Raw genomic sequence first — 23630 nt, forward strand, 5'->3', positions numbered from 1 at the left:
GGACAATGGCTATGCATGATGACATCATGCCTAGAAGTTTTAGCACAAATTTTGCTTGTATCTTTTGGTTTGGAAACATAGCACTTATTACCTTGTGGAATGCTTGCACTCTTTGGGGACTTGGAGTGGCAATTCCTTTTGATGTGTTGATGGTTGCCCCTAGATATTGTTGTGTCTGACACGGTTCGAGGTGTGACTTTGTATAGTTGATGGAGAAACCCAGTTTGTGAAGGGTTTGTATGACATATGTGGTGTCGTTTGTGCACTTTTTTACTGTGTTGGTCTTGATTAGCCAATCGTCTAGGTAAGGAAACACATGTATCTGTTGTCTCCTGATATGTGCTGCTACTACTGCTAGACATTTTGTGAATACTCTTGGTGCAGTTGTTATTCCGAATGGCAACACCTTGAATTGGTAATGTATTCCTTTGAATACGAACCTTAGGTACTTTCTGTGAGAAGGGTGTATCGGTATATGAAAGTACGCATCTTTTAGGTCTAATGTGGTCATGTAATCTTGCTGTTTGAGCAGTGGAATGATGTCTTGTAGTGTGACCATGTGAAAGTGGTCCGATATGATGTAGGTATTTAGTGTCCTGAGATCTAATATTGGTCTTAATGTTTTGTCTTTTTTTGGAATTAGAAAGTACAGGGAGTAAACTCCTGTGTTTTTTTGTTGTACTGGTACTAACTCTATTGCATCCTTTTGCAGTAGTGCTTGTACTTCTAGTCCTAAAAGTTCTAAATGTTGTGGTGACATTTTGCGTGTTTTTGGAGGGATGTTTGGTGGGAATTTGTGGAATTCTATGCAATAGCCATGTTGGATTATTGCTAATACCCAATTGTCTGTTGTAATCTGCTGCCAAGATTGGTAGAATTGGCTTAGTCTTCCCCCCACTGGTGTTGAGTGAAGGGGTTGTGTGACTTGAAAGTCACTGTTTAGGAGGAGGTGTTTTTGGAGTCTGGAATCTTCCCCTACTCCTTGGGAATTGACCCCCTCTATATCCCCTGAAACCTCCCCTTTGGAATGAACCCTGATATGGTGTGGTTCTTGTTTGTTGGCTGGTGGTGTCTGTGGGTTGGCCACGAAACCCCCCTCTAAATGGAGTTTTTCTAAAAGAGCCTCTGCTCTGCGGGGAGTAGAGTGCGCCCATGGCTTTGGCCGTGTCTGTGTCCTTTTTAAGTTTTTCAATGGCTGTGTCCACTTCAGGGCCAAAAAGTTGTTTCTCGTTGAAGGGCATATTAAGGACAGCCTGCTGGATTTCAGGTTTGAAGCCTGAAGTGCGGAGCCAAGCGTGTCTCCTTATGGTGACAGCAGTGTTGACTGTTCTCGCTGCAGTATCGGCTGCGTCCAGTGAAGAGCGGATTTGATTGTTTGAGATTGTTTGTCCCTCTTCAACTATTTGCTGCGCCCTTTTTTGGTATTCCTGGGGAAGATGGTCTACGAGAAGTTGCATCTCATCCCAGTGTGCGCGGTCATATCTGGCCAGCAGCGCTTGAGAATTTGTGATGCGCCACTGGTTGGCTGCCTGTGATGCCACTCTTTTTCCTGCCGCATCAAATTTTCTGCTTTCTTTGTCCGGAGGTGGGGCGTCGCCAGATGTATGGGAATTTGCTCTCTTGCGAGCTGCCCCTACTACTACGGAGTCAGGTGGTAACTGCGAAGTAATAAACACTGGGTCTGTGGGTGGTGGTTTGTATTTCTTATCCACCCTTGGGGTGATGGCTCTTGATTTTACGGGCTCTTCAAAAATTTGTTTTGCGTGCCGTAACATCCCTGGTAGCATTGGGAGACATTGATATTGGCTATGTGTAGCCGAGAGGGTGTTAAATAAAAAATCATCCTCTATAGGATCGGAATGCAGTTGGACATTGTGGAATTCTGCAGCCCTAGCCACCAGTTGCGAGTATGAGGTACTGTCCTCTGGCGGTGACGGCTTTGTGGGGTATGAATCGGGATCATTGTCCGGCACTGGGGTGTCATATAGGTCCCAAGCGTCTTGATCCTGATTATCTTGACTTATGGTAGTTTGCGCTGGTGAGTGCATTTGTGGCGGTGTTTGTGCCGGCGATGCCTGTTGTGGTGGAGAGGGCGGAGGCGTGACTTTTTTAACCACTTTGGCTTGTGGTTGTGCGTCATCCTTAAGAAGTCCGATCCTTCTTTTCCTTATTATTGGGGGAAGGGTTGATATCTTCCCTGTGTCTTGCTGGATGTACAGTCTCTTTTGTGTGTAGTCTGATTCTACACTTTGGAGCTCTTGTCCAAATCTGTGCATTTGGCCACTTATTCCTTGTTCCTCTGTGTAGGATGAAGGTGTGGAACTTTTCGGCGCCGAGAGAGAATCTTTTTTCGGCTTCGGCACCGACAGAATTTTTGTGGATTTCGGCAGTGTGTCTCGGTGCCGAGGTTTTTCGGTGCCGGCATCTTGTTTTTGCCTCTCGGAGCCGCTATCTCGGCTCCGAGGTTGCTCCATGGCGGTCCATCAACCGGAGTCGGGTGTCTTCGCTATGGGCGTGCCCTTTTTCGGCGCCTTCGACGGGTCGCCGGTCTTATGGGTCGAGCCATGGCCTGTTGGCAGTGGCGTCCCCTGGGCTTTTGTCTTCTCGATGGTTTTAATTTTCGACGTCTTACTCACTGTTTGTTGCTGTTGTTCGACGTCGGAGTCTCCGGATTCTGATTCCGGAACCGAGAAAGTTTCCTCTTCGTCGTCGAAACGTTGTTTTGTTGGCGTGGACGCCATTTGTAGACGCCTGGCTCTTCGGTCCCGGAGTGTTTTCCTGGACCGGAAGGCTCGACAGGCCTCACAGGTATCCTCCTTGTGCTCGGGGGACAAGCACAAGTTACAGACCAAGTGCTGATCTGTATAAGGATACTTACTGTGACATTTTGGGCAGAAACGAAACGGGGTCCGTTCCATCGGCTTCGATGTCGCACGCGGTCGGGCCGACCAGGCCCCGATGGGGGAATCGAAGCTACCCCAAAGTCTTCCGATGATCGGTGTCGATGTACCTAACTATCCCGATACCGAACGGAACAATACCGACGCTTTCTTCCGAGATTCTGACTAACTTTCCGAACCGAAACACGTAGCGAAAAGGAATACGTCCGAACCCGACAGCGGAAAAAAACAATCTAAGATGGAGTCGACGCCCATGCGCAATGGAGCCGAAGAGGGAGGAGTCCTTCGGTCCCGTGACCAAAAAAGACTTCTTCGAAGAAAAACAACTTGTAATACTCCGAGCCCAACACCAGGCAGCGGACTGTGCTAAACATGTGTATCTGCAGCAACATATGCCATCGAACGTACAAGTTACCATATTTGTATACGATATCTCACTGGCTTTGCCTGCCCACAGTCAGCCTAGGGGTGTTAGGTATTCAAACACAATTGTGGATTTTAAGACAAATATAGCAAACTTCAATGTATTCAATATAATGCTCTTGGTGCAAAGGCTATAGACCTCTCCATTACAAACCTCTTTGGATGAATCACTAATTTCACACACGCTTCACATGGTGTACAAAATAAGTCTGAATACTGCAGATCAGGCTTGTGGATAGAAGGAACAATCAATCATAAACAACAAGGATATGTCCCATAGTGAGACTTTTTTGGAAGGAGGTTTTGGATACAATTTCCTGAAGCATGAACGTGACAAAAGGCCCACCACCCTGTTAGCTATTCTCCTAGTTCAACAGACACATGAAATGCATGTTTTTGGAATCCAGGTCGGGAAAATCATTTCACATCTACTCTTGGCTGTAAGGCAAACGATACTGAGTGTACGTGGTAACTGACAGCATACATTTCAAGTGTGGTTGCAAAGGTCTGCTATTGGATGGTGAGAGGAAACTAGAACTCAGCTTTGAGAGTAATCAGTCAATCTACTGAAAATACTGACTGCTTGCCCTACAATATTTAGTATAGGGCCTAAAGGAAACAACATTTTCACCGATATGGAGGCATGCTAGACATAGTATATCTGATTGTGAGTGCAATTTAGTTGGCAGCGGGCTAAGCAAGTTTAGTGTGACTAAGCCATTACCACCTACACCAAGTACAACTTCAGAACAGCACTACTTCTGATAATGTAATGCTAAGCAATAGTTGGACTGTCGAGTGGAAGAGAGGAGAGGAGATAGGTTTAGGCTAGGTTAAGGAAGAAAGGCTAAAGTGAAAAGAAAAGTTGTTGGGAGCCTCCATCAATTAAAGGGAAAATACTAAGTTTGGATAATGCTTATGTTCTACATTCTTTTTTTTTTAATATATGGCTGTAGGAGGCTGGACTGGCTTGTAGTGAGTACCAAGGGGTACTTGCACCTTGCACCAGGCCCAGTTATCCCTTATTAGTGTATAGGGTGTCTAGCAGCTTAGGCTGATAGATAATGGTAGCTTAGCAGAGCAGCTTAGGCTGAACTAGGAGACGTGTGAAGCTACTACAGTACCACTTAGTGTCATATGCACAATATCATAAGAAAACACAATACACAGTTATACTAAAACTAAACGTACTTTATTTTTATGACAATATGCCAAAGTATCTTAGAGTGTACCCTCAGTGAGAGGATAGGAAATATACACAAGATATATATACACAATAGCAAAAATATGCAGTATAGTCTTAGAAAACAGTGCAAACAATGTATAGTTACAATAGGATGCAATGGGGAAACATAGGGATAGGGGCAACACAAACCATATACTCCAAAAGTGGAATGCGAACCACGAATGGACCCCAGACCTATGTAACCTTGTAGAGGGTCGCTGGGACTATTAGAAAATAGTGAGAGTTAGAAAAATAACCCTCCCCAAGACCCTGAAAAGTGAGTGCAAAGTGCACTAAAGTTCCCCTAAGGACAAAGAAGTCGTGTTAGAGGAATAATGCAGGAAAGACACAAACCAGCAATGCAACAACTGTGGATTTCCAATCTAGGGTACCTGTGGAACAAGGGGACCAAGTCCAAAAGTCACAAGCAAGTCGGAGATGGGCAGATGCCCAGGAAATGCCAGCTGCGGGTGCAAAGAAGCTTCTACTGGACAGAAGAAGCTGAGGTTTCTGCAGGAACGAAAAGGGCTAGAGACTTCCCCTTTGGTGGACGGATCCCTCTCGCCGTGGAGAGTCGTGCAGAAGTGTTTTCCCGCCGAAAGAACGCCAACAAGCCTTGCTAGCTGCAAATCGTGCGGTTAGCGTTTTCGGACGCTGCTGAGGCCCAGGAGGGACCAGGAGGTCGTAAATTGGACCAGCAGAGAGAGGGGACGTCGAGCAAGACAAGGAGCCCTCTCTGAGGCAGGTAGCACCCGGAGAAGTGCCAGAAACAGGCACTACGAGGATGCGTGAAACGGTGCTCGCCGAAGTTGCACAAAGGAGTCCCACGTCGCCGGAGACCAACTTAGAAAGTCGTGCAATGCAGGTTAGAGTGCCGTGGACCCAGGCTTGGCTGCGCACAAAGGATTTCCGCCGGAAGTGCACAGGGGCCGGAGTAGCTGCAAAGTCGCTGTTCCCAGCAATGCAGCCCAGCGAGGTGAGGCAAGGACTTACCTCCACCAAACTTGGACTGAAGAGTCACTGGACTGTGGGGGTCACTTGGACAGAGTCGCTGGATTCGAGGGACCTCGCTCGTCGTGCTGAGAGGAGACCCAAGGGACCGGTAATGCAGCTTTTTGGTGCCTGCGGTTGCAGGGGGAAGATTCCGTCGACCCACGGGAGATTTCTTCGGAGCTTCTGGTGCAGAGAGGAGGCAGGCTACCCCCACAGCATGCACAAGCAGGAAAACAGTCGAGAAGGCGGCAGGATCAGCGTTACAGAGTTGCAGTAGTCGTCTTTGCTACTATGTTGCAGGTTTGCAGGCTTCCAGCGCAGTCAGCAGTCGATTCCTTATCAGAAGGTGAAGAGAGAGATGCAGAGGAACTCGGATGAGCTCTTGCATTCGTTATCTAAAGTTTCCCCAGAGACAGAGACCCTAAATAGCCAGAAAAGAGGGTTTGGCTACCTAGGAGAGAGGATAGGCTACTAACACCTGAAGGAGCCTATCAGCAGGAGTCTCTGACGTCACCTGGTGGCACTGGCCACTCAGAGCAGTCCAGTGTGCCAGCAGCACCTCTGTTTCCAAGATGGCAGAGGTCTGGAGCACACTGGAGGAGCTCTGGACACCTCCCAGGGGAGGTGCAGGTCAGGGGAGTGGTCACTCCCCTTTCCTTTGTCCAGTTTCGCGCCAGAGCAGGGGCTAAGGGGTCCCTGAACCGGTGTAGACTGGCTTATGCAGAATTGGGCACATCTGTGCCCAACAAAGCATTTCCAGAGGCTGGGGGAGGCTACTCCTCCCCTGCCTTCACACCATTTTCCAAAGGGAGAGGGTGTCACACCCTCTCTCAGAGGAAGTTCTTTGTTCTGCCATCCTGGGCCAGGCCTGGCTGGACCCCAGGAGGGCAGATGCCTGTCTGAGGGGTTGGCAGCAGCAGCTGCAGTGAAACCCCAGGAAGGGGCGTTTGGCAGTACCAGGGTCTGTGCTACAGACCACTGGGATCATGGAATTGTACCAACAATGCCAGGATGGCATAGAGGGGGCAATTCCATGATCATAGACATGTTACATGGCCATATTCGGAGTTACCATTGTGAAGCTACATATAGGTAGTGACCTATATGTAGTGCACGCGTGTAATGGTGTCCCCGCACTCACAAAGTTCAGGGAATTGGCTCTGAACAATGTGGGGGCACCTTGGCTAGTGCCAGGGTGCCCTCACACTAAGTACCTTTGCACCTAACCTTTACCAGGTAAAGGTTAGACATATAGGTGACTTATAAGTTACTTAAGTGCAGTGTAAAATGGCTGTGAAATAACGTGGACGTTATTTCACTCAGGCTGCAGTGGCAGGCCTGTGTAAGAATTGTCAGAGCTCCCTATGGGTGGCAAAAGAAATGCTGCAGCCCATAGGGATCTCCTGGAACCCCAATACCCTGGGTACCTCAGTACCATATACTAGGGAATTATAAGGGTGTTCCAGTAAGCCAATGTAAATTGGTAAAAATGGTCACTAGCCTGTTAGTGACAATTTGGAAAGAAATGAGAGAGCATAACCACTGAGGTTCTGATTAGCAGAGCCTCAGTGAGACAGTTAGTCACTACACAGGTAACACATTCAGGCACACTTATGAGCACTGGGGCCCTGGGTTACCAGGGTCCCAGTGACACATACAACTAAAACAACATATATACAGTGAAAAAATGGGGGTAACATGCCAGGCAAGATGGTACTTTCCTACAATGGCAATGTAAGGCTTCACTGTTGCATTACTTTCTGTAAACATTTTAATAAAAGTTATCAGTATGGTACTTAAAAATGTCACAAATCTGTACTTTGTTTCAAGATGAAGCACCTGCTGCAAAACATTTCTACAAAGTTTTCGAAAATCCCAGCACAGCACCCACCAGAACCTACCAGGGCAGCAATGTCTTCTGCTCTTGTATACACCTCTTCTGTGCTTCCATTAACTTTAGGGTCACTATAATCAAGCGCTTTGGTATGGTTGGATCCTGGGACCCATATTTGTGGTGGCTTCGCCTTCTTTTTCGGAATTTCTGGCTTTGTGATTTTACTGTGGGAGGCACAACATATTAAATATTAGATTCATATCGGAAAAGCATGAAGTCACACAGGCATACATCCCAGGGTTAGCCTTGGGCTCTAACAATAGTGTGCTCCACCTACTCCCTCATTAAAAGGTTAAGCCTTCCCATCAAATCCAAGTTGAAAACTCTGAGTAGCAAGGCACACAATATAGTAAACACCCAGCAAGTACACTTACCATTAAGGCATTTGACCAGGACTCCTCCTTAATCACCAAAAACAGTCAGCTTATTGGTGTATCGGATTTTTGGAAGATATTTACATGTCCCCCTTGGGGACCAAACCCATTACATGGATAATTGCACATTTGCCAATATGTTTGACTGCAAGCAAACTTTCTTCCTTTTGCTTCTCTCCTTCGCGCTCATGGCGGCGGTGGTGCTTTGAACTGACTTGTTTATGTCAACTATTTTACTTTTCACTTTTTTTTAATTCCGTCTCTCCCCTTCGCACTCATGGCACTTTGAATCTGCTTGCCCTGCCGTCACCCAGCACCTCCCTTCCGTCCCTCACTTTCTTACCCATGTCTGCCGTCCCCACCGCCCCACCCATGTAGTTGCCCATTATACGTTTCTTAAAAGTTTATTTCAACAGTTTTCACGCTATTATGCCCAGGAACAAAATACCATCTTATGTTAGTGGCCACCTTTTTTCGTTTGGTGTCTCTTCCATGCACGTCGGTTTGGTGAGCTTAGTTCACAAGAGTCCTTAACAGCAGTTGCGGCAGTACTGATGCGTAATCTCCATTTATTTCCCTTTGTAATAACCATTGCTTTCTCTACATTTCCAGTAAACAAATATCTACAAATTTATCCCCGCGGGGTAATAGAGAGAATAAGTCATATTAGAATTTTTCAACTTAGTTTGATTGTGTAAATCATGTACTGTATTGCGACTTCATACACAACCGCACCACTTTCAGTTTGCAGAGGTAAAGAGTAGTTGCATATTTTTAGCAATGACATTGTGGTCTCACCAAACACCTGTCAAAAGAAGTTCAATGGGTTGCCCTTTTTCACTCGAAATATTTGCTTCTTTCGCAAAATGCCACAGAGAAATGCAGGCTGTGCCATAGCATGGATGCTTAGCGACAAGCTCAAAGCTATGATGGAACAAAATACTCTATTCCATTAAACCTATTGTACAGATGACACAGAAGCAAAGAAATGTGAATTATTCATTTATGGTGACCTCGTATCCGTAAGCAATCAATACGCACAGCTCTTTATAACGTTTCAAAGACAGTGTGTTGTCACTGTAAAGAAGCTCAAGGACATAACATACATGCTGCAGACAGTCCTGAAGATCAACGTTTGCAGGTCTGTAGCACACTGACATGATTCAGACTCGCTCTTTCATCCTTCAAAGGTTGATAAAAAGGCACTCCATTCAGCAGCTGTTAGTCACAGTTTGCTTTCTGGTGTCTCTTGCATAGTCTGTGCTACTCGATGCCAGAAGGGTCACGAGGGCAACACCAGCAAAATATTTTTTTTAAAAACAAAAACTTTCAACACCTTGTTAATGTTCTTGTTTCCACAAATCTTGCTTAGCGTAGCCCCTCAGCAGGCAATAGGAGACATGTAAAGGGTAAGGGTGCAGGACAAGTCAATCCTGTGATGCGATGGGTAGCCAAAGGGTGCACGAGGACCCTTTCACTACCTGCAGTATTTTGGTGCAATGGCGTCCAATCTACTGAGGAGTAGCTCTATTTAGAAAGCTACCAAGAGGGAAAACTTCGGCAGTAGGAGCTATAAATAACTGTTTGGAATTTTAAGCCTACTTTTCTTTCTACTAAATGAACACAATCAGTGGTGCTCTTCCAGTAGGCATGCATGACCCGACATGGAAGACGGCTGACTCACTGACTCAGTCTCTTGGGCACCAAATTAGACATCTCTCCTCCCACCCAACATCTGAAGCACTGCCCCATCCCACTTCAATTCCCCCTTCTGGGGGGTTCACAGTCAGCAAATATTGCTTGAAAAATAGGCTGGGCATTTGTAAGACAGATTTAAATTAGGATGCTAAATAGGAGCGTGCTAATTTTTTGCTATAGCTAGAGGAAGGTAAATGGAAGTGCTTTAGTTATATGCAGGGCCACTGGAATTATATGGGAAGAAGAGACGAAATTATGAAGCGGGGTTGACCAATGTATGTAGCAAGAAAAGTCCAGTTGGGAATTTACAAAGCCAATAGCCCTAACTCAAGAAAATGTAAAGACCTGTTGCACTGCAAATGCTTGTTATTTGAGTAACCACAACACAGCATAAAGGACAAAACCAGATACTATTTGTCATCACATTAATATGCAGACAGTTTCTACCACAAAACCCACAACAGTAATTAAAATAAATAGGTAACTGACAATACAGGATAACCACTTTTATTGGGTGAATGCCATCTTAAAATTGGGCAACTATGGATATCTCTGACTACATAGGATCAATTGCCAATCAAAATCACATATGTTGTCCCACTGCGTGTTTACATATCGAAGCTGAGCATGTATCAAACTAATGAAAGCTGCTGTCACTCACACTGCTTTCTCTCCACCTTTAGCATATTTACTGAAGAGTTTTTGTCTGTTACGTTGGATGATCTCTTCAGAGGTCAGCTCATCACGGTCCAATTCAACAGGAGGATTTTGTTTTGCAAATGAGTACCCTTTACTGGCACAAACAGCTACTTCTGGTACAGTCACTAAAAAAGAGGGTGAAAAATGTATTGAACAATATAATTAATACAAAATGCTCTCACAGGAAACATTTTATGTTATATGTATTCTGTTCAGCTCTGGGAACCAGGATCTTGCCTCAATGGAGATTATGTCTGTAGAACTGACTAAAAACTACTAAGTCTTTAGAAAAACCTCTGAAGAAAATCGAAACCAGGTTTAGAATATAAGCAATCAGGTTTATGAACTACAAGACAGAAAATTCTAGTAAGCTGCATTAACTGTTACTTTCATGATGTACCAGAGAAGAATACACAACTTCAACAACTTGTAACGGCATACTTTATAAGGGAAATACCCAAGAACAAAGAGTATGTGCAGTTTAAGGTCAAAGTAAAATCTACCTATCCCACGTTGGTGTGCTGAGCATTTACTGCCCCGATCAAAATGCCAAATTCTTCCTTGTTCACCTTCAGAACCTTTATTTCTGAAACATGGTATGCTTGACACCCCCTAGACAGTAGAATAACTCCACAAACATGTCGGAACATTTTTCCTTACAAGCTTTTTTTTATAAAGAGAAACTCAAAGAAAACATTGCCTGTATGAGGAAACATTTTATTTTTTCCCCTTTTGGTTTTAAACACACATCTGACTGAAAGGAGTGACGTAATCCCTTTAAAACAATAAACAAAACGGAAACTATAGCCTTCAATAAGTTATGCACAAGCACAGCGCGGGCTGCTGTGCAACATGGTTCGGACCTTGTGGGATCCACACAAGGCACACCATTCTGGTATCCTCTGGTTGTCCAATTTTCCAAAATATATCTGTAGTTGGTATGTTCCCATTAATGGTGGATGGGCGGAGCCCCAAATCCCGCAGTAACCCCCATCACTGATCTCTCCACGTAGCTCTTCAGGGTGTTTTGTGTCGTGCCCCTTGGCCCAACCACATAAGATGGGTGGCGTTCTTATCCTCTCAGCATTTTTTGGGATGAGGGTGGCAGATAGGGGGTAATGAGCCTCATCTGCACCACCACTCATCCCCCAGGGGGCAGAGTCTGTCAGCATACGTCTTTGGGGTGGGGGCATGGCATGACCTTGATGGGCATCCCCCACCCCTATATATTTCATACTAACCCCTGGTGTTTGGTAGGCTTTCTGCTACCCGGCACCCCCATCTGGACCTGGGGGGGAAGAGGAGGGGGTGTACGGAGACTGCAGTCAGCATATTTTTCGGGAGGGTGGGGGCCACTGGCATGCAAATAGTGGGCAGCTCCCACCTCTGGTGCAGAGTGGTCTTTCTACCCCCTCACCCCCAAAGGGGGAGGCAGAAAGACTGATACAGTATTGGGTTGGGGGCGAGTACAAATCCTTGCCCAAGGGGTTGCTCCCCCAACATCCGTTCTGCCTAGAGGGTGGATCCTTCTTTAGGACTAGCTTTCCTATGGCGATCCCCAAGCAGGGATCCCCTGGGCCGAGAACACAGTAAAGGGAGATTCTCCCCATTCCATCCAACAATACCTCTCCCACCTCAAACAGTGCTCGGGTGCTGAGATAGGCCCACCGAGCACTGATGCAGTGAAAGTGAAATGAGCCCATTGACGCCGCATGACAAGCGTTATTACACTAAAAGAAAAACTAAAGAGGCTCAGGCTGATGGGTAACCTCTTCCCAAGCAGCCCAAGATGAAAACATAATGAAGGAATCCCTTTCATGCTCTGCACCAGAAGGGCCTTCATCTACCTCCCGAGACAGCCAATGGCCAACAGACACACTTAAGGGGTTACCATGCTACAAGGTACACATGCACACAAAGGCAAGCTCTTGTATGCAAAAAACATGTATAATACAAAGAAAAACACATTTTACACCCAAACACTCACCTACGGATTTGCATACATTTTAGACTTCGAAGGAGTCTACATAGACACACAAATTGCGAACACACTCACAACACAGACTGATCCCTACACAGTCTCCATTTTTAATATACACTCCTACATTCACCCGCGGACTCAGATGCACACAAATGTCAAATTCGCTCACCTCTGTTTCCGACTGTTTAATACACAGTTATATCCCACCCACAAAGCACATACAAAGATGCATTCCAAACACACTTGTCAATTGCAGCTTATTCATACATTATAAATTTAAGTGACAAGTAAAAGGGCACACATAAGGTAAGTATTGGGAAAGAGGCTGCAGAGATAGCAGAGATGAGAACAACAAATTAAGAGTAGGAAACACACCACACACAGAATGAAATCTATATGAGTAATGTGTGCTACAATGTCACTAAACAAAGCTAATGACCAAGGGTACACAGTGTTAGAAGGGAGGTTGGGACTGTGGAACAAAAATACTGAAGAGCATGGAGGAGGAAAAAAAAAAAAAAAAAGTATGACTGAAAGACGGGTAAATGAACGGCAAGGCTGTACCTGCAGGAGCCTGCAGCCAGTGGAAGGAAGGACACTTGCCACAAGAAGCTGTACTTTGTCCATGCTAAACAGCAGAGACGAAGTAGAAGCCCAGGAGCAAGCTGGAGCCAAGAAGGATCTACTGACCAATAGGAAGCAAGGAAACAACAGTGGCATGGGAGCCAACCAATATCAAGTAAAGTTAAGTATTGAGTGGGCTCTATGCCCCTTTTAAGATTTTTTTTCCCCCCAATTACACAAGGTTTTCCAAGCACAGGGCAAGTGCTGTGCAGGAAAAACCTTAAGAAAAAAAAAAAAAAAAAGTTACTTCACTGTGGGTCTCCACTATAGATCTCTCTCATGGATGCACATGCCTAAATCTTCCCATCCGCGCAGTGGGAGTCCCACTGTAATATTCACAAGCTGTGCATAGAGAAGCAGTGAAAGCAATATGAAGAACTAAGTGACATTGTTAACCAATTCACACTGTTTTAGAAGAACCAAAACTAAGACTCAGAACGCAGCCCCTGAAGCATCCTTATCCTATTGGGGCCACCATACCTCGGATTTCAAGCCCAAGTGTTCTAAAAATGAAAAGAAGAGGTCTTCAGAGTGGTAAGCTAATGTTGGAGGGAGGGATGCATGTGAATCTATGATAAATATTAATAACGGAGAACCATAGTATACATGTAAGTAACTTGTTTTTTTCTCAAGTACTCAATCTTTCATAGACTCACAAGCCTGAATCAGAGTAGTGAGCGGTAATACAAAGAGAAGAGGAAATGAGTAGTGTAAACCTATCAGAATAAAGTAAGACATTGTTAAAATTCAACATAAATGGCTACATAAGCTAAATGTACTTGAAGCTGCGATTTGTGGCAAAAATGTGCACTGGATCAGCAGATATTTGTCCACACTGCCAATTACCCAATGCAGACTTCATACACAGAGTGGTCCTATGAAGTGATTCCATGTTACTGGATGCACATTACACAATATTGAGGGAACTCGTGGGCAGATAGCTCAAGACATCAGGATGTGCGTGCTGGGCCTCTTACTGTGTCTGTCGAAACAGTCCGGTTTATAAATTTGTGGCTTGTTCCGATTAAAAAAGTGCCATAGCTATGGTGTCAGAAGGTGCAATAACCCCCAGACACCGAGAAGTGGTTGAAAGAGAGAGAGAAATGAACCAGGGCCGCGAGAGAGGCGCTTAAGAGCACCCTAGGGGGTCTTCCAATGCAGAACATTAGGCATTTTGGCAGTCCCTATTTTCCGAGAGAGTAAAGCCCCGAGTAGCCATTAATTCTCAACCAGCTCCAGAAGCCTTAAGTGCCCAGCTCATTGGGAATAGAATAAAGCAACACTGTTTTGCCACAAAAACTTTTATTGGGTTTTCAAGTGTTTCAATGGAACATATATCCTCGACAGCCATATAAGCTTACATCTCAACCCATAATGCCCTTCCATCCTACTTAAACCTCTCTAATCCAAACTAGCATGAGACTCAACTAACTCTCTTGCAGAAGTCAATATTTACTTTCCAATTTGTCGTTTTTTAGATTAACTTTCAGGATTATATGGGCAGTCTCTTGTTTCATGGAGTTTTTTTTTTTTTTTAAACAGATTATTGGTTTACAGTGCTTAGCTCAGCAGTAACATTACAATATATTGTAGTTGGTCATAGATTCATTCATAGTACAACATGCTGAAACTGTTACATCTGCCTCCTCCCCTCCTCCCTATGCAGAGCCCCCCCGCCCCCGATATAGGTGTGAGCCTAATTTAGTTTAGTAATGTGTTCTTTTTGTGCACGCATCATAGCACAGAAGTAAATAGTGGGTTTGGGGCAGTGGTTACCAGGTGCATGTCCATGGTATCTTGTATGCGTGTATCAGTAGCAGGGTTCAACATTGGGAAGCACTCAGAGATAGTGTAGTTCTTGGTGAGGTTTGGCCAGTGTCCTGTAAGCAGCCAATCAATAGCTCCCAGGCTCTGGCCAGGTCAGGGGAACCTCTTCTCTGTTTAGTTTCCCAATACAGTTCCACTCCCCCTCACTCAATGCCCACTTTTCCAGCTTTTTTACCCCCAGCAATGGAATCTGGCCCCCTCCCCCAGGATCTTCCAGTTTCTTGTTATCTCTCTTTTGGCTAGTATAAATGCTAAGTGCTGAAACCTACTTATGGCCTTATTCTTAGGGGTGTGGGGGGGGGGAACCAGTGTAGTAGACAATGTTCTGTTGTGCAAGGAATGTCTTGTGATGTGGCTTCAGCCATCAATGTAGTTATCTACCCCTCAATAATTAGTAAGATTTGGGCAGGTCTAAAACTTATGCAAAAAACCTGCCTCTTCCTCCCCGTATCTCAGGCATTTCGCCTCAGCAATGTTAACATGTTTTCAGAGGCGCCCAGGGGTGAGATACGATCTAGTGAAACACATAGAAATTGATTAATTTAAATTGTGCATTTCTGGACCCTTTGGGTATCCTTTCGACTATTGACTCCCTATCTCTCTCCGGTAGCAGAACTCTACGAGAATCTTCTCATTTAGCCCCCAAGGGCTCGAGGGGCCATAATATAAGTTAACTCATATTGCTTTGTATGGATATGTTACTGCTTTAAAGATGCCAACCTATAATACCATGTAATAACAGGCCGCAAATGGGTGCAGTTCGAGCTGTCGGGTTCGCCAGTGTTTCCGAAATGTCAAGGTGACCACTCGGCACAAGAGGAAGTGGCCCCCCGCTGGAGTGCAAACTCCTGCTGGAACTCAGCAAAGGGAAGTAGTCCCCCGTCTCGGTAAAAGTCTCCTATCTTTATTGCTCCTGCCGCAACCCAGGCCATTAAGCCTCCCCAGTCCTGCTATGAGGTAAAGATAAAAGCATAGACATCTGTAATTCAGGGGAGTATGGTACCCTTGCATTTGTTTTTTGAAGACATCTATTCCAGTATTTATACGTCACCCGAAGCTCCGAGGTGTCGGGGAGTGCGGGGCAGGTAGTTTTCAGTAGAAACCTAGCTAGGTGGAACAGGTCTGGGATGAGTGGGATCATGTCCCCATTTTGTGCTATCCGGCCTGCCATCCATCGTAAACCACTGCATTTGTGCAGCCAAGTAATACGATTCTAAATTGGGAACTGCCAGTCTACCCTCGTTGGCTGGTCGCTACATTGTTGCGAGCGCTACCTAGCATCGCCCTAAGCTCCATAGGAATGCAGTTATAATGGAGTCCAATTCCCGGAACGTTGCTGCGGAAATCCAAAGCGGAAGGACTGTGAAATAATATAGTCGCGGGAGGGCCACTATCTAGTATTACCACTCTTACCATCACTGACAGTGGAAGCGACCTCCAAAACTCCAGGTTAGATATTAGCACCCTAATTGCTGTGCCTATATTCCCTTCTTGGCGGTCTGTTCGGGAATGGTACATTTTTACTCTTGGATAAGGTAGGCACCTGGGCTCCCAAGGAGTCAAGCCCAAGGTCTATAGTGGCTCGTGTGTTCTCTGCCATAGGGATTAATTTTGATTTCTGCCAGCTGACCTTATAAGGATCCCAACCGTTCCAGGAGCGCCCCCTGGTCAAGAGAACTGTCTCGGAGGAACATCATTAGATCGTCTGCATAGAGGTCTATATGATGGGTGGTGTCTCTATATGCTAACCCTTCTTACCAGCGACCTTTCTGTGCATGACAGCCAAGGGGATCCAGTCAGGGAAAATACTAAGGCCTATCAGGGGCATCCCTGTCTTGTTCCCCTATCTACCACATATATGTATGAGATCTTATCACCGGTGTGTACTCTGGCTCTGGGATCAATGTACAGCAGTCGTGTCCACTTTAGAAAGCTGTTGCCCAACCCCAAGCATTCTATCACACCATATAGGTATTTCCACTCAAGGCTGCCAAAGGCCTTCTCAATATCTACCGCCAACACTTCAGACCATTCCCTAACTGGAATGCCAGATTCCATCAAGATTAGAAGGTGCCTAATGTTTTGTGCAGTGTTCCATTTCGTTATTAACCCTGCCTGATCAGAGTGGACTATGCGATTCATGAGAGTTTGAAGCCTGGTGGCCAGTATTCGGCTAAGAAATTTATAGTCTGTATCGAGCATTTATAGAGGCCAGTGCGCTTTACTGGGGAGCGCCGGTTTACCGGGTTTCAGCAATGGGACTATCAATGCTTCCGAAGTTGTTTCAGGCAAAAAACCCTGATCTCTGGCCACTTTATATAGTTCTACAAGTTTCAAAGCCAAAACGACCTGATATGTTGTATAAAATTCGATGGGTAGACAGCCTGTACTGGGGGATTTCCCCCTAGTTAAACCCTTTATGGCCGCCTTAATTTCAGGGAGCTCAATGCCCCACCTCAACTCCTCTTTTACTTCCTCAGTAAGGTCCAGTGCTGATAATGGTTCTAGAAAAGGTCTGTATATGAGCCTCAGTGCTCTGGGTAATGCCTGAGTAGAGGTTGGCAAAGTAGCTGTGGAAATGCAGATTGATTGCCTCTTTGGATACAACCACTGCCCATCTCCAATTTTAAACTTTTGATCGGCGATTCCCTCTTGGTTGAGTTTGCCAACCATGCTAGGAAGGCCCCTGATGTGACTCCCGTAATGTAATTTTTATAATCGAAACAGCGGGGTCTCTCGGTGTTAGCCGCACCTCGTTTTGCTTCGAGGGCTGCTCTATGCAGCTCAGTGTGACCAGGTCTCTGTTTTTGTATGTCCCTTAACTTGTGCTCTGCTACCGTGATCCTGTGGAGCAGCATACGCCGGACTCCCATAGATTCAGCTATACAGTGTCCCCAGGTCACAGTCTTGAAAGTATCCCTCAGCATAAAGGGTGGGCGGTAGAGCTGTGTCTGTATTTTCTGCGAAATATTGCCGAGTATTGGTTCCTATTGTCTCGCGATAGGTCGGGCCTTGAAGGGCTCAGGTTTCAGCTGCCAAGTCGATATGCAGGGTCCGTTTAATTCCCAGTGTAATTGTAAAAGGACGGGGTTATGATCTTATAGTGTCCTTGTTAGATATTCAATGCCTTGTACCGGTCTATGGGCCTACAGGATTCAAAGAAAGGTGTCCAGGTGCATGTTTAATTCATGCAGGCTGGGGAAAAAAAAGGAATAGTCCCACTCTTGCAAGTAGAGGTGGCGCAAGGAATCTAAACGGTCCCAACGTTTCTGCCAGTCTGCAAATGTACGAGCTGTGTGGTGGACCAGGGAGACATGGAGAGGGGCATGAGATCGGTCTCTGCTGGGATCTGTGACACAGTCAAAGTCACCTCCCATCAACACAGTGTGGCACAGTTAAGGGGCCTGTGTATCCGAGAGTGTCATCAGGTACATTCCCTGTTCCAGAATTAGGTGCATCTATACCAAGTGTTATATGAAGGCCTCCCAGTCAGCCTGTGACTGCTACAAAGTGGCCTTCAGGGTCTAGGACTTAGTTTTCTGGAATTGGACACCTGCATTGATCCATGTAAGTGTGCCCCGAGCATAAGCAGATTATGTAGTATAATATGTCTGGCCCCTTCAGCGTTTCTATAAAGCAGCTCCCTTTTTGGCAGTCATATGCGTTTCCTGTAACATTGCTATGTGGGTTCCTCTCCCTTGTAGGTATGAGAACACTTTATAATGTTTGGACATCATATGCATCCCCCTAATATTCCAGGAGATGATCTTATTAGACAGAGGTACTGCCATCTCCTGTGTCTATCATCCGATTCCTACTTTCAGTTCCACTCGCCCCACATGCACCTGATCCATTGTTAACATGCACATCTCAGTCGCACTATTGTGCGGCGAAACATTTTCACAAAGGTGCTCTCTAATAGCTTAGCGGATGTGTTCAGTCCCTCATACAATGGGACCAGAACCAGCTCATGCCCAACAAGAGAACGAAGCACTTCATCAGATGTTTGCAGGTTGCCTTAGCCTGTGCACAGCAATCACCTGATGGAAAGGTTCAGCTCTCAATAGATTTTGAGAAAGCTTTTGACTCTGTAAAGTGGTCCTTTCTTCACGGAGTCCTTAAGAGGTCAACTTTAGTCCGATATTCAGGGACAATGTCAAACTACTGAACGCTTGCCCGTGGGTCATGGTGAAGGTGAATGGAGCCTTTACTCCCACCTATCCAATACAACAGGGCATGGGGGAGAGCTGCCCTCTCAATCAGCTCGTTTGCCACTGTGATGGAACCTCTGCTGCAGTGGGTGAGAATTGCTGCACAGATTTGGGGGCATGAGAATAGGAGGAGACCATGAATAGAATGCTGATAATATCTTGCTGTATGGAGTATGTGTGGAGTCTTGAATGCTACAGCCCACGTATTATGCAATTATTCAAAATATGAGTGGGCGACTCAGGCCTTACGGTCAAACTGGGAGAGTTCATTAATATTCCCAATAATGGACACGCAAAATACACTGTGTAGATGGTGATCTTCAAGTGAAAGTTCCTACCTCTTAAATATCTTTCATATGTATATAACTCGATTTAACACTTCTCTGGGTATTGAATTTTAACCCCCAAATTAATCAGCTGAAGTCTCGTTTGTAGGCATGGAGTGTTTTTTCTATATTGTTGATAGATAAAAGGGGCCTGTTTAAAATGATAGCACTACCACTACTATATATTCTGTAAAAGTATACTTACATCCTCCCCATGGATTTCTTTTAAGTCCTTAATCACAAATTAGTTATGGGGGTACCCTTTAATAAGTAAATACAGTGAACCTTACGAAGGTGGGATACGATTTGCAAACATCAGGCATTTCTGCCAGGCAGCCCACCTACTTACAATAAATGGCTGGGTATTCACAGAAAGGGGTGACACCACAGTGAAGTTAGAGAGACAAACTATGGGTGTACCACACCTTTTATCACAAATGTATTGCTACATAGTAACTGGGAGACCTGTCCTTGATTACCAGGTCACGCTGGCCTATTGACACCAGGCTCTGGGAATTAAGAAATGGCATGGTAAGTTTATGGAGGGGGACTCCTCCCCCTTTGTTATGGACAATGGCTAGCAGACGAGCTGCAACTCCAAAGCTTCTCAGGTTGGGATGATATTTCAAGTGCCAAGGTGGGGGGACACATATCTGGGGTAGCTACTGCAACGAAACATTTAGTCAACTGTAGGAGTGGTTTTAATATCAAGGACACCCATTGGCCTGCAGAAGTTGATGAATGGATTTGGGGCTTTTATGGATTCCAAAAAACTGGTAATTAACAAAAACAAAACGTAGCCACTGGTATGTGGAAGAAAAACAAACGTAGACTCTTCTTTATTGGGAACACCTAGATTTTCTAGTGTTAAATCCTTCTGATATTTTCATTCTCCAGTAATGGCAACTGGTCCCAGCATGTCCAAAATACTAGATCAGAGATGAGCAGGGACTGTCATGGGATCTTTAGGTTTTCCCATAAACTGGGTAGCTGACCAGCTAGGGAAATGGTAAATATATATTAAGCTAGAGGGGTGTCTACTGCCACTTTTGGAGAAGGTCTGTATGGTTTTACTGACAGTAACCCTCTATGGGTAGAGAAAAATATTTTCTTAATACGCTTGTTGTGCCTACCTCTTCCCGCTTCTTCCCTTACTGCACACAAAAAGGTTGGTTTACAGCATCTAGAGGATGTGGTCCTATTCAAACCATTGTTACTCTGGATTCCCACATGGTCCAAAAATGAAACAGGGTTCACTAAGTTAATTAGTTTAGATTGCCTTACTTTGAATTAGGTTTCCAGGATTCCTTGCCTTTCCAATCTTAATGCATCTTTTAGTACCCTATTTAACTCGTCTGTCCTGTAGGAGCCACTTAAAGTTTTATCCATTGTCAAAGATGTTATCAAGTCGACCTTGTTTAAACAGATATGAATGTAGGATGTGAGAAATGAATAAAACTTCAGCAGGCAGGTCACTCCCTGCTCCGCCGCCCCGTGCCACCTACTCACCATCCGTTCCTCTTCATTGTCCGTTCCTCTTCCTTTGCACTCCCCAGCCGCTGCGTCCCCGCGGCCCCTCCCGCCTCCCCCCTCCTCTTCACCGTCCTTTCCTCTTTACACTCCCCAGCCGCTGCGTACCCGCGGCCCCTCCCGCCTCTCCCCTCCGTTTCTCTTTACATTTTTCCCGCCGCTGCCATCCCCTGCGGCCCCACCCACCCCGGCCTTCCCATTCGGGCAGCCCTCCCTCCTCTCAGCTGCCACCCCCCCCCCCCCCATTTACGGGGGACGCGGCGTGGTCGCGCAGTGGGCACGCCACTGGCGCGCCAAAGGCAAGTCCGTCTGCGCCAAGACCTCACCAAGCGCCAGTCCCCCTGGCCCTCTCAGACAAATCTACTCCCCCCTCACCCTCCACTCACTCAACCCAGGCCCCCGCCACATCTGCACCCTTTCCAGCCCCACACACACGCACACACACACACACACACACTCATGGCCCCTTCACCTGCCACACCTGTCATTTCTCCTGCTCCTAATCCCTCACACCACACACCAACCAAAGCGACCCCCGACAACAAACACCCCCAACGCAATACTCACCTGCTCTGTCCCCACCCCCACCAACCAGCCACGCCGCACACCAGCCACACCCTGAACACACCCCGCAACAACACCCTCATGCACCACACCAATACCACCCACCACAGCCACCTCAACTGCCTGCTCCTCAACACCAGCTCCCTTCACAAACATGCCATAGAAATCTGGGACCTCATCACATCACACTCACCTGACATCGCCTTCCTCACGGAAACCTGGACCAACCCCTCCTCGGAACCCGGCATAGCCATCGCCACCCCCAAGGGATACAAACTCCAACGCAAAGAACGCCTCAACAGGCCAGGTGGTGGCCTCGCTATCCTACACAGGGACACCATCAAAGTCACCACCAGCTCCCAAGACACTATCGACAACACAAAAAACATGCACTTCCTGATCCACATTAACAACAACTCCACCCTCAGAGGTACATTAATCTACAGACCACCAAGACCACGCTCCGCCTTCTGCGACACCATCGCCGACACCATCAGCTCGCACGCCCTCACCTCCACAGACTACATCCTCCTCGGTGATTTAAACTTTCACTTGGAAAACCTGCAAGACCACAACTTTATCTCCCTCATAGACAACCTCAACAACCTCTGACTCAAACAACTGGTCACCGCACCCACCCACTCAGCAGGACACACGCTCGACGCAATTTTCACCTCAAGCCAACACATAGCCTACACCCACACCACCGAACTCCTCTGGACTGACCACCACTGCTTCCACTTCTTCACCAAACCCCCCCACACACACCACCATCAACACACCACACCCTACCGCATGTGGGACAAGATCCCCACAGAATGCCTGAACTCCCAACTGGCTCACAACCCCCCCACACACACACACACACCAAAGACCCCAACACAGGAGCACACAACCTCTCTAAATGGATCACCACCTGCGCAGACACACTAGCCCCCCTCAGAAAACACATCGCCACCCACAGCATCAAGAACGCCCCATGGTTCACCCGCGAACTCCAAGACTCCAAGCGCAATTGCTGCCAAGCTGAGAAAATTTGGCGACTAGAACCCTCTACAACCAACTTCTCCACCCCTAAAACCACCATTCGCACCCATCACCAACTCATACGAACCGCCAAGAGATCACTACAAGACACGCCTTGACAACAACTCTCAGATCAGGAAAGAACTCTTCACCATCATTAATGAACTTGCCAAAGCCAGCAACATAGACCCCTCACACACACAACCCCTATGTGACGCCCTCTCCAACCACTTCCACCACAAAATCCTGGACACATACCACACACACCCACCACACACCTCTCACTCACCCAACCCAACCCCCCACTCATGACCCCCTCCCCCCCCCACACCACACTCACCACCTGGGCCCCCACCACACACGAAGAAACCGAAAAAACCATGAACTCCATTCACTCCGGATCCCCCTCCAACCCCTGTCCACATTGCATCTACAACAAAGCCAGCCCAACCATCACCCCCATACTCCGCAACATAATCAATTCCTCTTTCGACTCCGCCACCTACCCAGACCCCTGGAAGCACACGAAAATCACTGCTCTCCTAAAAATAAAAAAAATAAAAAAATAAAAAGACGACCCGGAGATCCTCTCCAACTATCACCCCATCTCCCTCCTCCCTTTCCCCGCCAAGGTTGCCGAGAAACTAGTCAACGCCCGCCTAGCCCACTTCCTTGAAGCAAACAACACTCTCGCCCCCTCACAATCCGGGTTCCGAAAGAACCACAGCACGGAAACCGCCCTCATCGCATGTGCACGGACGACATCAGGTCCAAAGTCGACAAAGGCGAGAAGTCACACTCACCCTCCACGACCTCTCCGCAGCCTTTGACACCATCTACCACCACACACTCCGCACACGCCTCCACAACATAGGAATTCGCCGCAAAGCCTTAGACTGGCTCACCTCCTTCCTCACCGACCGGACCCAGAGAGTCCGCCTTCCACCTTTCCACTCCATCGCTACCAAGATCATCTGCGGAGTCCCCCAAGGGTCCTCCCTCAGCCCCACACTCTAACATCTACATGATCCCCCTATCAACATCCTCCGATCACACGGAATCACTATCCTCTCCTACTCAGATGACACCCAACTCATCCTCTCCCTCACCTGCAACCCCACCACCAACAAAACCAACCTACTTACACGCTGCTCTCCTCGACACCACCAACTGGATGACAACTAACCACCTCAAGCTTAACTCCAACAAAACCGAGATCATCATCTTCGGCCCCAACAAAACCACAAGGGACGACTCCTGGTGGCCCACCGCCCTAGGCCCCGCACCCACCCCCGCAAACCACGCACGCAACCTCGGCATCACATTGGACCCCTC

At 46.7% G+C, this 23630-nt stretch overlaps 1 protein-coding gene across 1 annotated transcript in view; it reads right to left on the reverse strand.

Annotated features, from left to right (window-relative positions):
* Positions 1-23630, reverse strand: part of SRPRA (SRP receptor subunit alpha) — a 704571-nt gene that overhangs the window by 589633 nt on the left and 91308 nt on the right. Inside the window, exons 5-6 of the mRNA XM_069224516.1 lie at positions 10169-10331; positions 7443-7599 (exon numbers count right to left, since the gene is read on the reverse strand). Coding sequence (XP_069080617.1) covers positions 7443-7599; positions 10169-10331 — 320 coding nt within the window. The remainder of the gene's footprint in view (positions 1-7442; positions 7600-10168; positions 10332-23630) is intronic.

The sequence above is a fragment of the Pleurodeles waltl genome, chromosome 3_1 (assembly GCF_031143425.1).
Source record: "Pleurodeles waltl isolate 20211129_DDA chromosome 3_1, aPleWal1.hap1.20221129, whole genome shotgun sequence".
Classification (NCBI taxonomy): Eukaryota; Metazoa; Chordata; class Amphibia; order Caudata; family Salamandridae; genus Pleurodeles; species Pleurodeles waltl.